At 34.5% G+C, this 14,972-nt stretch overlaps 1 protein-coding gene across 4 annotated transcripts in view; it reads left to right on the top strand.

Moving 5' to 3' along the window:
* Positions 1–9,275, top strand: part of dos (daughter of sevenless) — a 34,970-nt gene extending 25,695 nt beyond the window's left edge. Inside the window, exons 7-11 of one of the 4 annotated variants that reach the window (XM_028179652.2) lie at positions 707–828; positions 4,059–4,205; positions 5,877–5,993; positions 6,942–7,037; positions 7,934–9,275. In XM_028179652.2, coding sequence (XP_028035453.2) covers positions 707–828; positions 4,059–4,205; positions 5,877–5,993; positions 6,942–7,037; positions 7,934–8,095 — 644 coding nt within the window. In that variant the 3' untranslated portion in view covers positions 8,096–9,275. Of the gene's footprint in view, positions 1–706; positions 829–4,040; positions 4,206–5,876; positions 5,994–6,941; positions 7,038–7,933 lie in introns of all 4 variants that reach the window. The other 3 variants (XM_028179651.2, XM_028179653.2, XM_028179654.2) reach the window with 3 other exon arrangements.
* Positions 9,276–14,972: the final 5,697 nt, after the last annotated feature.

Here is a 14,972-nt window from a genome sequence, read left to right as displayed (position 1 = left end):
CATTTTACTGCAGCGAAGCAGTATTGCGTTCAGTCCTGAAAGAAGAGGCAGCCGTCATAAATGAATTGCTATTAAGATTGATATCTATTGATGTCATTATTTGAGTTATTGTTTGTTATTGGAATATTACATTACTGTTTGTTATTGGAATAATGGTATTCCAATAACAAACAGTAATGGAACAATATTATGTGAAGATTTTTTTTTTGGTCCTACCTAGCTGAGAGCCTGGAGAGGCTATTTCAGCGTAACCTTAACTAGTAGGTGAGCTCACGGGGCTCAAACTTGATGACGTTGCTAACACGAACCCTAGCAAGAGCCGTGCTTCGGAGAATCTACCACCGGATCGGAAACGCGACCCACTGAGAAGATCCGGCGAGAAACTCAGGGGGCTGTGTCTGAGGGTTAATTTACTCGTCGAGCCCTTCGTCGCAAGCGACGGGTTCGACAAGAACGATGACCGGTGCTTGAGGTACCTAAAAGCACCGTTAGTGGATCAGGAGGATCCGAAATGACGTGTTTGGTGCGACGTCGACTGCTTTTCATTATGTGCGCAGGATCGGCAATGTAGGTACCAGCGGCCACGATGAGAGGGTTCACGTGTCGTGCCGCTTTATCGAAGTTTTGTGGAGACGTTAATGATTTGCGTGTGATCTGACAACGGTAAGAACGTAGTTTCAGAAGTTGTTTGTTTATCTGTTTGTAGGACCGCCGGTGCCGCCTCGTCCACCGAAAACACTAACTATGAACCGCGAAATGTTCAACCGTGAGGTGCTCATCGCTCAGAAGATATCCGAACCAGTCGAATTGACCGTTGAAAGCGTTTCGGTAAATACATATACATGTATATATATATTTGGTGGTATTATTATAGCGAAAGTATGTATGTTTGGATGACGCAAGAGCAGCTAAACAGATTTGAGTGAAAATCTTTACAGAGATACTTTACAGCCCGGATTAAAAACAGATAATTTAATGCCGGATATACCTGCTGAAATAAATAGGATAGTATTTTCGCTGATTCGACATTTTACCATCGGGTCACCAAATCGACTGATAATGTATGGGTTGATAGTGACATATCAACTCCTTGTCCCGGGTGAAACCACGGAGCACGCCTAATTCTATTATAAAATTACAACATATTTGTGTGGATACCAGAAAAATGCTTAAGAAAGTACTTTGTATTGCACTTGTTCTCTGTTCATTCGTATAAGCATCGAGTATGGAAATGACTTGTCTAAATTTTATTTGAATCTTTATGGCTCTCATCATTGTATAGCCATAATAGATGGTCAGATAAAATGAAAACGATAAATTCACAATTCCAGCAAACAAGTGCAACTAACATATTAAAAATGATCCTGTGAAAAAAAGCGACTTCATTAGACTTCATTAGACGTCATTAGAAAGAAAACTATTATATTTCTTGAATGAACAACTAACACTCTTTAATAAATTAGTGTTTTAATAAGTAAAATCACATTAATTATATTTGATCGACTTTCATCGTACCAAATGAATTTATATACATATTCAGGTCATAAATTCTGTCACATGTTTAATGTAAAATAATTGAAACAAGTTTATTCATTATGTAACCATTCATATACGAAAATGAACTTAACAAAACATAGATTCTTATGACACTAAAGTTTATTCAAAATGACTTCCGTGATTTTGAATACAGGCCTTCAATCTGCGCGGCCAGTCGTCTATCGCAGCACGAACGAGGTCCATGTCAATATCGGCGGCTGCCTTAATCAAGGATGTCTTGAGTGACTCCAAATTGGGATGAGGCTTTGAGCACGCCTTTTCCTTCAAGTGTTGCCATATCTTGTAATCTAACGGATTCAAATCTGGACTGGAGGAGGGCCAGTCTTCGTGCCGGATGAAGTCGATTTCACGCGCCGCCAGCCAGTCTTGTGTGCTCTTCGCTCTATGAGCTGGCGCCGAATCTTGTTGGAATACCCAGTGCCTGTTATTGAACATGGTATGAGAAACAGGTTCCACAAGGTTCGTCAGGACTGTATTTTGATACACAACTGCATTCGTTTTTACACCTTTCTCACAAAAATGTACCTCTGTTAAGCCCCAATAAGAAACTCCCAACCATACCATGAGCGAGGATGGAAAATGACCTCGTTGGACACGCGGAATACGGTTGCTCGCTTTTTCATTACTGTGTGCGTACACCTTATCATTTTTTTTGTTGTAGCTCTCTTCTACGGTAAAAATTTTTTCATCCGAAAAAAGAATTTCCCGATATTTTTTTCCCGCGTACCGCTTCAACAAAGCGCGGCATCTCTTCAGTCTCAGGTCCATTAGACGAGCATTCAAACGATGTCCTGTTTTTCTTCGATATGCCCGAAGCCCTAAGTCTTCATTTAACACCCTTTTCACCGTGGTTCTGCTTAACCCCATCTGAAGGGCCAACAGTTTCTGCTTACGTTTGGGATTTCTTTGAATTCGCGCCTTCACAGCTTTTATCACTGCTGGAGTCCTAACAGACCGAGGGCGACCACTTCTTAACCTGTCATCTACACTAGAGTCTTCATTGTATCGTTTGATGGTACGATAAACGAATCTTTTGGTTATATTCAAATTTTTCAGTATGTTAAAAATTTGAATTGGCGCGTAACCGCAACGATGCAACGCAATAACTGCAACACGGTCTTCTTTAAGCGTCCACTCCATATTTAAAAATGAGTAAAATTCTAAAAGTATACATTTTTATTTTCATGAACAATTCGAAATTCGAATTCAATAAACTTTTTTGTGGCCAGCATTCTAAAAGAAAAGTTATTACTGTGTGACATTACTTATGACCTGACTAGGTATATTACTTTTTCTTCTTCCTGAAAGACGATATGTGTAAGAGGGGAGTGAGCGAAGAAATGGTATATGATAGAAGAGTATGGAAGAAGAAAACATGTTGCACCGACCCCCGGTGACTGGGAGAAGAGCAGGAGAATGAAATTTTTATTTTGTTTCTTTTGAGAATCGAATAATCTTGAAAAGACACAAGGGTACTTATTGATGTCTATGTGTCTTTTCCTAACCCGAAACTGGGATGAACGACCCACTTGATGTTAAAGTATTAGAAACTTAGACAGCACAAACTGGATTCTGCCACCCACCAACAGACAAGTCGAACACTCGATTCTATAGTGTTACTGTCTGTCTCAACCCTTCAAACAGAAACCTAGTCATTACTTTGGGACAAAAATCGGCAGGGAGATGGTACCTACCTGTTAAGTACATCTTAACTATTTTATTTTGTTTGTCTACTATCATATGTGCAACCTGTAGTGGGTAATGGACTTTCGTAAGTTTTTTTTTTATTGCTTAGGTGGGTGGACGAGCTCACCACCCACCTGGTGTTAAGTGGTTACTGGAGCCCACTGACATCTACAACGTAATGCGCCACCCACCTTGAGATATAAGTTCTAAGGTCTCAAGTGGTTACAACGGCTGCCCCACCCTTCAAACCGAAACGCATTACTACTTCACGGCAGAAATAGGCAGGGTGGTGGTACCTACCCGCGCGGACTCACAAGAGGTCCTACCACCAGTAAACGAACTGTATTAGGAATCTTGAATACCAAATCGTTTATGACATCGAAATTATTACTTCGTATTATTTGAGGATTGTGTGTTGATTAATAACGTCGCTCATGCCAGTATTCAAAAGATTTAATTTCTCCGTTTAGAAAGAAAACAAACAATCGGTATGAAATTAGTAAGTTAAATTTTATTTTCCTTAACATTGAATATTAAAATTGAAATAGCTTATTGCTTGCTATCGCTTCTTAAATTTACCTACAAAAACTAGAAAAAACATTCCAAAAAATGCATCAGTCCAACCAACAACGTATCTAATAAACGAATAATAACATCTAGATAAATACCCCTCATTAAATACAATAAACATAATTTGCCACCAAGGAAAGTCTCAAAGAGTAGTTTTTTTTTTTTTTTTTTTCGTTTATGCCCCAGAATCCGTAATCGCTGCCAGATGTTAGAATAATCGAGAGTAGGCTGTTATTATATTGCAGCCTCAGTCCCAAGGGCAGGGACATCCTTGGTTGCGCATTCCGAGACGGTCGTCGCAGAGTGGCGCCCCTACGTCACCGAAGAAATCCAATCAGAACCCGCACGTTCGTTTCAATGACGAAGAAGACGAATATGCTTCGGGACAAATTGTAAGACATTGGTTTTTAGGTATTGTTGCAGTACAAGGATATATTTATACCGTTTTTCATACATTTGGATAAACAGCGGCTTGGCTGTGCCTCTGGCATTACAGAGCATTATAGATGTCCAAGAGCCATAGGAACCGCTCACCATCAGATGGGCCTTATGCTGCTATGCACTAAAAAAAAAGAGAAAAAGAAAACATTAGCTTTAAGATAATGAGACGAATGTTAAATTTCGAGAAAAGGATAATTGTAGGTTTTATTAATTTAAATGATCATAGTGATAAAAAGTTTAATAATTATTTTACATTTTATTCGTATATACTATTGCATAGATTTATTTAGAATTTATTGAGTACGAAAATTAGGTACGAAAAAGAACACAAAGAGAACCGCGAATATAAGAAACACTGTTTAATACTTCCCATCTCATTTTCTCACGCGTTAAATATTATGAATTTATGTGTCTGTCTCTTTTTACTGTCGCTTTTTCGTTTCATCGACTTTCGAATGATACTAAAGAAGTTTTCACTTCAAAAATGCTATTAAAACAACAAAACATTTTTTTGTTCATCTATCACCTATACCTGCATTGATACAGTCAATGATGTAAAGAAATTTAAATATAAAAGAACACAAAGTCGTAATATCGAAGATATGAAACCATGTAATCGGTTTAGCTAAAGACAGAAATGTTCATTTTCTCACTGTGACACATCGTTATATCCAACAATCGCTAACAGCACTACAAACATGCTCCAATCAAAGCACAGCACTGACGTCAATCCCAAATGACATTGTGTACTGAACGTCAATTATATCTGGCTCGGTGACGTCATAGTCCACGATAAAAGAACCTCGTCGCAATACTGACCTTCCCCTTCAAAGAACCAGTTATACTTTCAGATTTGTTAAATTAATTACAGGGGTTACATATTGTAATTAATGTTTTATAAGCTTGTGTGTAACAGCTACTTTCTTTGTCATGTACTTCGGTATCGAACTTCCTTTAGTTATCCGCATTAAAAATTCATAAATCCTTATCTCTGCACATATTACATCCACCAAGATATATTATTTCTTTACGAACATAACTTATCCTAAACACTCATCTTCTGGTCACAGGTCACACTACGTAACATGTATTTTTTTAAGGGATTTTATGACTTGGTAATTAAGACCTTTAGGTCAAGTCTTATTTTAATTTGAATGAAAACTTTTTTTATGAAAAATGATATTACGAAACGAAATGATGAAACATGATATAAGAAACATGGCATGAAATAAAATGAAAACGAAATGAAATGAGGTGAGATGATCTGAGATGAAATATAATCTCAGTAAAATGGTGGTCATTTATTGAGACTTTTTGGAGAATCCCGAGAAGTTACGTTCAGCGGCTTTGTTTCATTTTCCCACATTTGTGTACTTTCACAGATATTAAACAGTTAATAAACCACCGTTATTACACATTTAAACCTGAAGAAACACCAAATAGACAAAATAAAACAAATCACTCAACTTCACTCCTCGCGTTCCCGCCAAAAAGTCCGTAACATGTATATTTTTAATCTCCGACCGTTGTCTATAAGAACAAATCATAACAATTATCAGTGTTACCAATGCAAATATTAATTTACGACACAATTTGATGGTGATCTTTCTACTATTCCCCAGTCATTGCAGTACTGCAACATGCCAACGATGCCGAATATGCCGCCAGCCGTAGATCGCAACCTGAAGCCGCGTCCTTCGAGTCATAACATGAGCCAGATAAGTCATATTAGTGGACAGGTAAATTAATTGCTTTAAATTTTTTCGTACCGATTACATAACAATAGAAGAATTACAGAAACTTTTTTGGGAGTATCTTTAAAAAAGGACAACATTAAAAGTCAATCCGGTACGCTTATTCCATTGTAATGAAATATATTTAACCTTTATATTGTTATATAAAATAATGTTTACAATTCACAATGTAACATAGTGCCGGATTAAATTCTAAGATTCGACCACTTCGATAATGCGGCACGACACAAGAACCCTCTCATCGTGGCCGCCGGTAATTACATTCTCGATCCTGCGGACAGAATGGAAAGCAGTCGACGTCGCCCCAAACACGTCATTTCGGATCCTCCCGATCCACTAACGGTGCTTTTAGGTACCTCAAGCACCGGTCATCGTTCTCGTCGAACCCGCCGCTTGCGACGAAGGGCTCGACGAGTAAATTAACCCTCAGACACAGCCCACTGAGTTCCTCGCCGAATCTTCTCAGTGGGTTGCGTTTCCGATCCGGTGGTAGATTCCGCGAAGTACGGCTCTTGCTAGGGTTCGTGTTAGCAACGTCGTTAGGTTTGACCCCCTTGAGCTCACCTACTAGTTAAGGTTACGCTAAAATAGCCTCTCAAGGGTATCAGCTTAGGTAGGAAGAAAAAAAATTGATTCGAGCGTACGGTACCTGATGATGAATGGTTGTCGTCGCTCATGGACGTCAGAGACGCAAGGGGGGGGCCAGCTAAAATATAATATGTTCTGACATGATAATTATGAAACACTTACATTAGTTTTGTGGTGGTCAATGATATCAATGATAATTTAATTATATTGATGAATGACAAACATAGAGAAAACATTTTTATTGATTCACGTTTTTCTGACATAAATGTTTCTTTTACTTTACTGTCATTTTAATGTTAGATAAATTTATATATATTTTTTTTACGTTTTAATATAACTTTTCAGCCGCATTTGCAAATTTACCAGCCGGCCAAGCCTCGTTCTGACGTGTTGCAGTACTTGGACCTCGATCTCCAGGCCGCCAAGCCTGACGCCAACGGTGTAAGTGTACTAACATTATTTATTAAATAAACTTAGTAAATCATCTATATGTATACATAAATAGTACGTACGTAAGAGACAAAACAGTTAGTACAAATTGTTCGTTTTTCTTTTAAATATGTAGTTTGTCTTCAAAATATAAATAATAATAAAAAAGGAAAGCCTAAAATGTGATACATAAAATCTTGAAGTTGAATTTCTATAATTGATAATTTTAAGTTTTCCATTATTTCTACATATTTTTTTTATAACAGATAAAATGTTATGTTTTCAAAACTTTCATCGATGTCGTGATACGTCACGACCAAAAGATTTCAACCGGAGAACGCTATCGAGTGGTCCTGTCTGTTTCTGCCACGAAGCGAACCTTAGACCCTTCGATCCGGGATGTTTTTATTATTTTTTTACTGCATAGATGGGTGTAAGAGCTCACAGTCCACCTACAACGTAAATGCCGCCACCCACCTTGAGATGAGTTCTAAGGTCTCAGTATAGTTACAACGGCTGCCCCACCCTTCAAACCGAAATGCATAATATATAGGCAGGGTGGTGGCACCTACCCGTGCGGACTCACAAGAGGTCCTAACACCAGTAATTACGCAAATTATAATTTTGCGTGTTCGATTTTTATTACACGATGTTATTCCTTCACCGTGGAAGTCGAGCGTGTGAGCATTTGTCAAGTACGTATTTCATTAGAAAAATTGGTACCCGCCTGCGGGATTCGAACACCGGTGCATCGCTACACACGAATGCACCGGACGTCTTATCCTTTAGGCCACGACGACTTCACGGGCTATACGTGTGTGTGTGTTTTTTTTTATATTGTAATAGTATAATCGCTTTACATGCCACTCTTGTTCTGATTCCTCGAAACGTTTTGATATTCTAATTAGTCCCATGAAATGCTGCGCAAGAGGACGGGCATAATACATGGTAAGTCTAGATCGGACTCTGAAACTCCGTACAAAACTGTGGATTTCCTGAAGACGGAGGCCTTCAATATAACGAGACAGGACGCGGAAGCATCACGGAACCTAGCTCATTTAAGTCATTAAACGTTATTGTTTTTAACAATTTAATAATTATAGTACGTGCAATACTCTAATGCGTCACAAATTAGTTAGTCTAAATACTTGATAATTTTATCATCCAATAAAGAGTCTTCACTACATAGTATAAAACAAAGTCGCTTTCTCTGTCCCTATATCTGTCTGTCCCTACGTATGCTTAAATCTTTAAAACTACGCAACGGATTTTGATGCGTTTTTTTTAATAGATAGAGTGATTGAAGAGGAAGGCTTATATGCATAATAACATCCATTAAATAGTGGAGAAATCAATAATAAATTACAGTTTCCGAAGCAAAGCGAGGGCGGGTTGCTAGTATATTATAATATACATATCGTCTTCTCGCATTAAAACTGTATAATCTCAAAACTTACTAATTTTACATGAGAGTGTTTTAAAGGTTTAACATGTGATATTTTTAATATTAATCACCTTTGCAACATTTATTTTTTAACAGTTACATTTATCTATCTTCTAAAGTAACATAAAATTATAATATGTATTAATTTTGTTCATAATAGTCAAAATATAGGTTAACAAAAAAAAGAGAACTAAACTACGCTTTTGAAAGTATTTATGAGAAAAATACTGGTGATACTAAATGATTCCGCATATTAACTCAATTTCGAATATTTTAGGAAATTGTACACTCTGAATGCGAATAGACGATATTATGTTTTATTTATTATTAATTGGGTATTCTTTTGTTTTCTGTATTTAATGTGTAACTCGAAATTAGTTGATGAATTTATTTTTATATACGTGAATGCTTCTAGGGGTCATTTTAGGGTGTATCTGCTCGATATTTTACAATTAACTTCATTCGGAGCGCATTTGACTATGGCACGTACTATATAATTTTTTTTGTGTGTAGATATTTTTAGTTTTAATTTTTAGCCGATACAAAGATACTTCAGCTGTGCTATTGCTGTTCCTTCACGCAATCTTTATGCTTGAGACGGGTTTTTCGTTATGTTAGTCCAACGTTAGACGAACGCTTCGGGAGTTTTTAGTAAAAAACCCTTTTATGTTTTGTACAACGAAAATACTAATCATACTTTAAGTAGCATTTATTTTTAGACACTTGCTTTATCTCGGTGAAGTATCTTTGATGCGTTTTATTTTAGTAAAAGTCTGATTTGAATCCTTTTTTGCAATAGTTTAATTTATCTGTGATTAAACGGAAACACGTCATAAAATATATATATGGCTTTCATGGTGAAACTGTTACCTCTCGATTAGCTACAAAACGACGGAAAGTCGTGATTTTGCGAAATTAGTTAAAAAATAAAATTAGTTATTGAGTTTGTTTATGTTATAAATCTGACCAAATTTTTTAATTATTTTACTCTCTCTTTTATACATTTTTTTCTATGTACTTATTTTATTATATTTTGACTAGATTGGTATTTTTATGCAATTTTATTGTTTAACTATTTCTATAATAGACTTTTTTATGAGCAAAAGGCATAGACAACTTTTTGTAATTTTTTATTTTATTTTAAAGTCACTTGATAATGTTTTATTTAAACGTAAACTAAATGATTTTACTTTAATAATTAAGATTCCCTTTATCATTAATATTTTAGCACAAATTTAATTTATTTCACAATTATTATTTTTTATTTTATTTTTATTAATCACAGTCAGTATTTTTATTTTGTCAGTTACTTATTGCATTGTGTCGTTACGTAGATGCCAAGAAATATAAATAACTATATTGATTCAATGTATAAATGTGGAGATAATTTTCAAAATGATTAATACAGAAACAGTATAATTAACAACATTTTATTGATCGTCATAAACGCGTGACGTACGCTGAATAATTTTTTTCTTGACATGTGTAAAACTTGACACCCGTCCATTATAATATTCGACGCTTGAAAGGCAAATGTGACTAAGCGACAATGCGTGAACTTTACAGTAGACTAATTTAAAGTTGAGATACCTGAAAACAAAATTTATTTTAACTAATCTAGTTGTAGTAGAATCTAGCTAGTAGCTGTAGGATTGAAATGATTTTAATAGACCTAGAAATATTATTTTTTTCCACATCGTATATGGTTATTGCCTATCATTTATGTACAAAGCAATTATTGTCGCTTAGTCACAATTTACACCGTATAAAATCATCACAATATTTGTAAAACATTCCTATACAATATTTATATATTTTTTTAAATTAAATAATGACTAGATCAACTGTTTCAGTATAATTACTATTTGTTTGCAGGGTCAGTGTAAAATGAAAGTTCTTTTAATGTGTTTTAGTGAATAATTACAAACAATTTTGTTGTCCACACGGTAATGTTCTGATTTTATGTTGAAAATGAAAGTGACCTTTGCTTTTTTTAAACGGCTATATTGATGATGATGATGATGATGATGTTACGCTAACGTAATGGTAATTTTAAACAAACTTCTATATCTCTGGTCGAACTAAGTCATTTTTTTTATTATATATATATATTTTTTAATATAGTAGTTAACTCATTTCATTATTAACAATTACCAAAAAGATTATGAATACAAAGCGCGCACTTAGATTATATTACGATAGATTTTCGTTTCTTTTTTCTTTCTGCAATCTACCTAAAGCTGTATTATCAAGATTGGCGGGTGATTTTACGAATGTACGATTTAAAGAACAAAGTATATGGTTCTTTTTTAAATTGAAGGATAAAATCAACTTCGGAATACTTATCATTGTTGTTACCATAGTTAAAAAAGTATACAATGACAATTAAATATTTTGACAACTGTCAAATGTGGATTTTAGCCTAACGTCACTTTTATTTTCAACATAACAAGCACTATACTTGTTTAGTCCTAGTAGAATGATGTAAGAATCCACAAATCCTTTAATTGTATTTATGGCTCGTGTTAAATGAATTTCAATCATTCAATTTGTATCCTGCAAATTTAATATTACCTAGACTTGTGGCGTTTAAAAGGGCTTATCAAACTGACATAGCACTGCGATTGTCGAAGAGGGTGACACTTGTCAAAGCTATTGACATTTACGAAACAATTTTGTATCATAAAATGTTGGTCACAATTTTAATTGAATTTTGAACAGTTTGCAATGTTTGCTTTATCGTGTACAGAAATGCATTTTTTTAATACTACTTTAATACTAATTAATAAACTGCAATATTACGTATTATATTAATGTACCTGATTATATTTTCTAAATAGTTTCATGTACACTCATATCACAGAAGTCTTTAAAAATGTTCACTTAGTTTTAATTCTTAACAATAATAGACGATACATCACAAGAATCGCTAATTACAATTTTATTATAAATTTCTATAAATTTTGATAACGATACATTAGTTTTATACACAATTTTATCATTCGATAACATCACATTTTTCTTAAACTCTTTATTTATGTATGTAGTTAAAAACTTTCGTCAAAGAAGACGAACGGATAACCGACAAACATAAATAAATATGTATTCGTTTTTATAATTCCATAAACAAAAGAGCCTATTCTTGTACAGATAGTTTGCATCAAATTTGCGGAGACGACGTATTCGGCACAAGAGCGACATATGATGCTGGTCCTTTTGAAAAATATTCCAGTGCCCATAATCGTCAGGTATCGAACGGCAAGATTTTTTTCTTTCTTCGGGCTGGGTTCGAACCTCCTACAAGGTCCTCCCGCCTTTGGGGTGCGCGGGGTATGTGGGATTGTTCCCCGACTGCGAACTGCGGACCCAAGGATGTTTTTAGCATCCTACCCACTAAACGACTCCCTTGAACTCTTCGCTCAAGCGTTAGATCCCCTCCGAGGTCAGAACCCGGATGATGTAAGGGGGATACCGCGGTCAACACTACAACCAGACGGCGCAGCTCACCCCAAGAACGCCCGGCCGACGGAGCCTTCGAGGTGAATCGAAGGTTCTGAAACGACTGTCGTCTCGGTACGGCAGCCCGTCGGACCGCCCAGACGGTGCCGCTGGTGTCCCGAAATACCCCGCTGGACCGGAACCAGCCTGCCGGGTCGGGGCGCGATACACCATCAACCGGTTGCTCTTTTAATCTTGAAAGATATTTCTCCTTGGCAGCGCGCTAGAGTGCTGGTAGCGTGCTGCGCGGTCTCGACCCCCTCAGGTCGCCCCTTGACCTTCACCGGGAATATCGAACGGCACCAAAATTTACCCTAATAATTGGAGCCGAAGTTCCGGGTGTAAAATTCATAAAACAATACTTAAGACAGTAAATTCGTAAAAAAATTATTAATAGAATACGCTCTTTTCATTTGAACAAAAATATATTAGACACGGATATTTCAAAATTTAAATCTATTTATAGTAGGTATATATAACAGTCAAAGAACTCCACATAACTCCACATAAATTATTTTATTTGTGTAATTATAAAAATTAAAAATGCACATATTATAATATATATAAAAACAATTGTAAGCTAACTCAAACGAACGGGGAATCGCTTTTTTTTCAATTCGAAGCTCAAATTAATTGTGATTTGTATGTAGTTGTTTAGCATTTTTTTTGGTATTAAGGTTATTTTCGTCATGTCTACAAACCGTTCATCTTTAGATTTTACTATTTCACAATCAGCGGTCGTAGTAACAATGCTTACGTAAAAAAAATCAATAAAAAAAATATTCTTGAATTGAAATTTAATTAAAAAAATATCTAATTAATTTAGTCGATGCGTATGTAGTTTTTAGACGAATAAATGTTCCTTTACGTTTCGTTTGCCAATTATAATAGTGCTTTGCTTTATTTAAATTGTTGTTTAAAAATTGTATGTGTATCTTAGATTTGTAATTAAAAAATTTAATCAGTGGTAAGTAGACGTAGTGTAAAAAAGCTTAGCTGGTGCATGCCCTGATTGTAAAAAAAACATTTTGTTAGCAATCAGCCTATTACTGATTTTTTGTAATCAGATATTGATGTTCAAACAACAATTGTATTACATGAACATGTAAGTATTTGTGTGTGAGCCCACAAAAACATGTCTCACGGTTATGGCTTAAACCGAATTCCATCTTTTAATTAGAAGGGGCTGACATCATTGTACACTTTTAAAAACTAATTAAATTCGCATTAAACAACCTTAATCTATGAATAATTAAGACTCCGACGGTTTTATTAATCTTCGGTTCTATTAATTATTAATGTGGCTATCGGAATTCGTAGACATTACAACGCGAATGCTGCCATCCACATTGAGACATGAGGTCGATATATCGATTGAATACAATTGAAGTTTAAAAGATTGGGGACATCTAAAATCAAAAGAGTTAAGTATAATTTCCTGTCCTGAATGTTTCTTTCTTTCGTCTTATAAAAACATTTTTGAAATAATCACCTCAGTTTAATTTCAAAATATCAACAAAAGAAAAACCTAATTCTTTTAATAACAACGAAATCAAACCATAGTAAAATATGTATTACAATAAATAACAGTACAATGAAATTCGCGTTTTGTGTCTGCACGTATTTGTGCAGTATTTAGTGTAGCTAGCTTTATTAAATGTTTTTTAATAGATAAACGTTTTTAGAATTCGCATAATTAGTAATTTGGTGATTTAAAAATTAAGAAAACTATTAAAAAAGAAAAAGTAAACGTGAGCAATTTTAAGTATTTTTGGTGTTAGATTAGAATCACAATAAGTAAATCGTCTGAAACATTTTCTTAAATATTGTTCTTATTAGAAGCCTGCGCCCAATTCCGAGTTCCCTTATTAACTTATAATCTGAATTTTATAGAAGCACGTTGGAATCTTAGTATAATCATTAAGAAAATATTCATTAATATTACGTCTTTAAAAAATGAAAGAAACTATTATGAAACTAAAAAGACGAACACGTTTATAAAATTTAATCTGCGCAAGAACTGTTCGAACTTTTCAAGTCTGAGTGTACACATTTGATGCACTGTGATTAATTATACGATGCCATTGCTTTCTCAGTTATCAATACTACATACAATAAAAAAATTATTACAATTCTATAAAAATCAATCACTATCATATAACTGTTAAATTTAGGTACCTAGGTTACAATCTTAACTATTAAGCGTTAATTGTTGTTTTGACGCTAAGGAAAGAGTATTAATTAATTTTTACCTCATTTGATCCACGCTTACTTATGATACGCCGTTCAAGAAAGTAAAGAAAATAATATTGACTTGTGCTGACAAAAATATCGTATTATTATTAGTGTCATACTCGTATTCAAATTAAGGCAGTAAAGTCAAAAGGCGCTTCTATATATTAGTGAGCTTAAAAAACACACTATAAACTTATTGGATGGCATTCCAGAGAAATCCTATTACATTAATTTTCATGGTTTATCCTTATCAAATTAATATTACCTAGTAAGACTGATGGAAATTTTTAGTTTAAGAATTTCCAATTTCTTTGTTTTTATCAGAGTCGAAAGATCATGTCAACACGTGCATAATTAATAGCTCTCAATCGTAACGCTGATATTAACTAATTCAACGAAATATTTATAATAGCAAACCATAATGTCTTTATAACGTACCTACTTATAAGTACACATATTTTTTGAAATTTATGGATGTATATTATAATATTAAATTTACACTATTAACTTAATATCACTTCCTTCGAAACCTCGTGCCTTGCGTGTTCTGAACAACTTATACCTGATATATAACACATTTTTACGTAGGTATAAAACATTGGACCATATCTAGAAACGTTTTCTTGAAATATTCTTAAACTACATTACACATTATACACAGGTGTTGTTACTACTATTATTCTAAGAATATATATAAATATATATTTATTTTAAGAATGTGCTTTTTATTATCATGTATCATAATAAAATTTGTATTATTTGACCGTTAT

The sequence above is a fragment of the Bombyx mandarina genome, chromosome 01, assembly GCF_030267445.1.
Source record: "Bombyx mandarina strain Sakado chromosome 01, ASM3026744v2".
NCBI lineage: Eukaryota > Metazoa > Arthropoda > Insecta > Lepidoptera > Bombycidae > Bombyx > Bombyx mandarina.
Note: the sequence above shows the minus strand (reverse complement) of the source record. Positions and strands in the feature narration are given on the sequence as shown.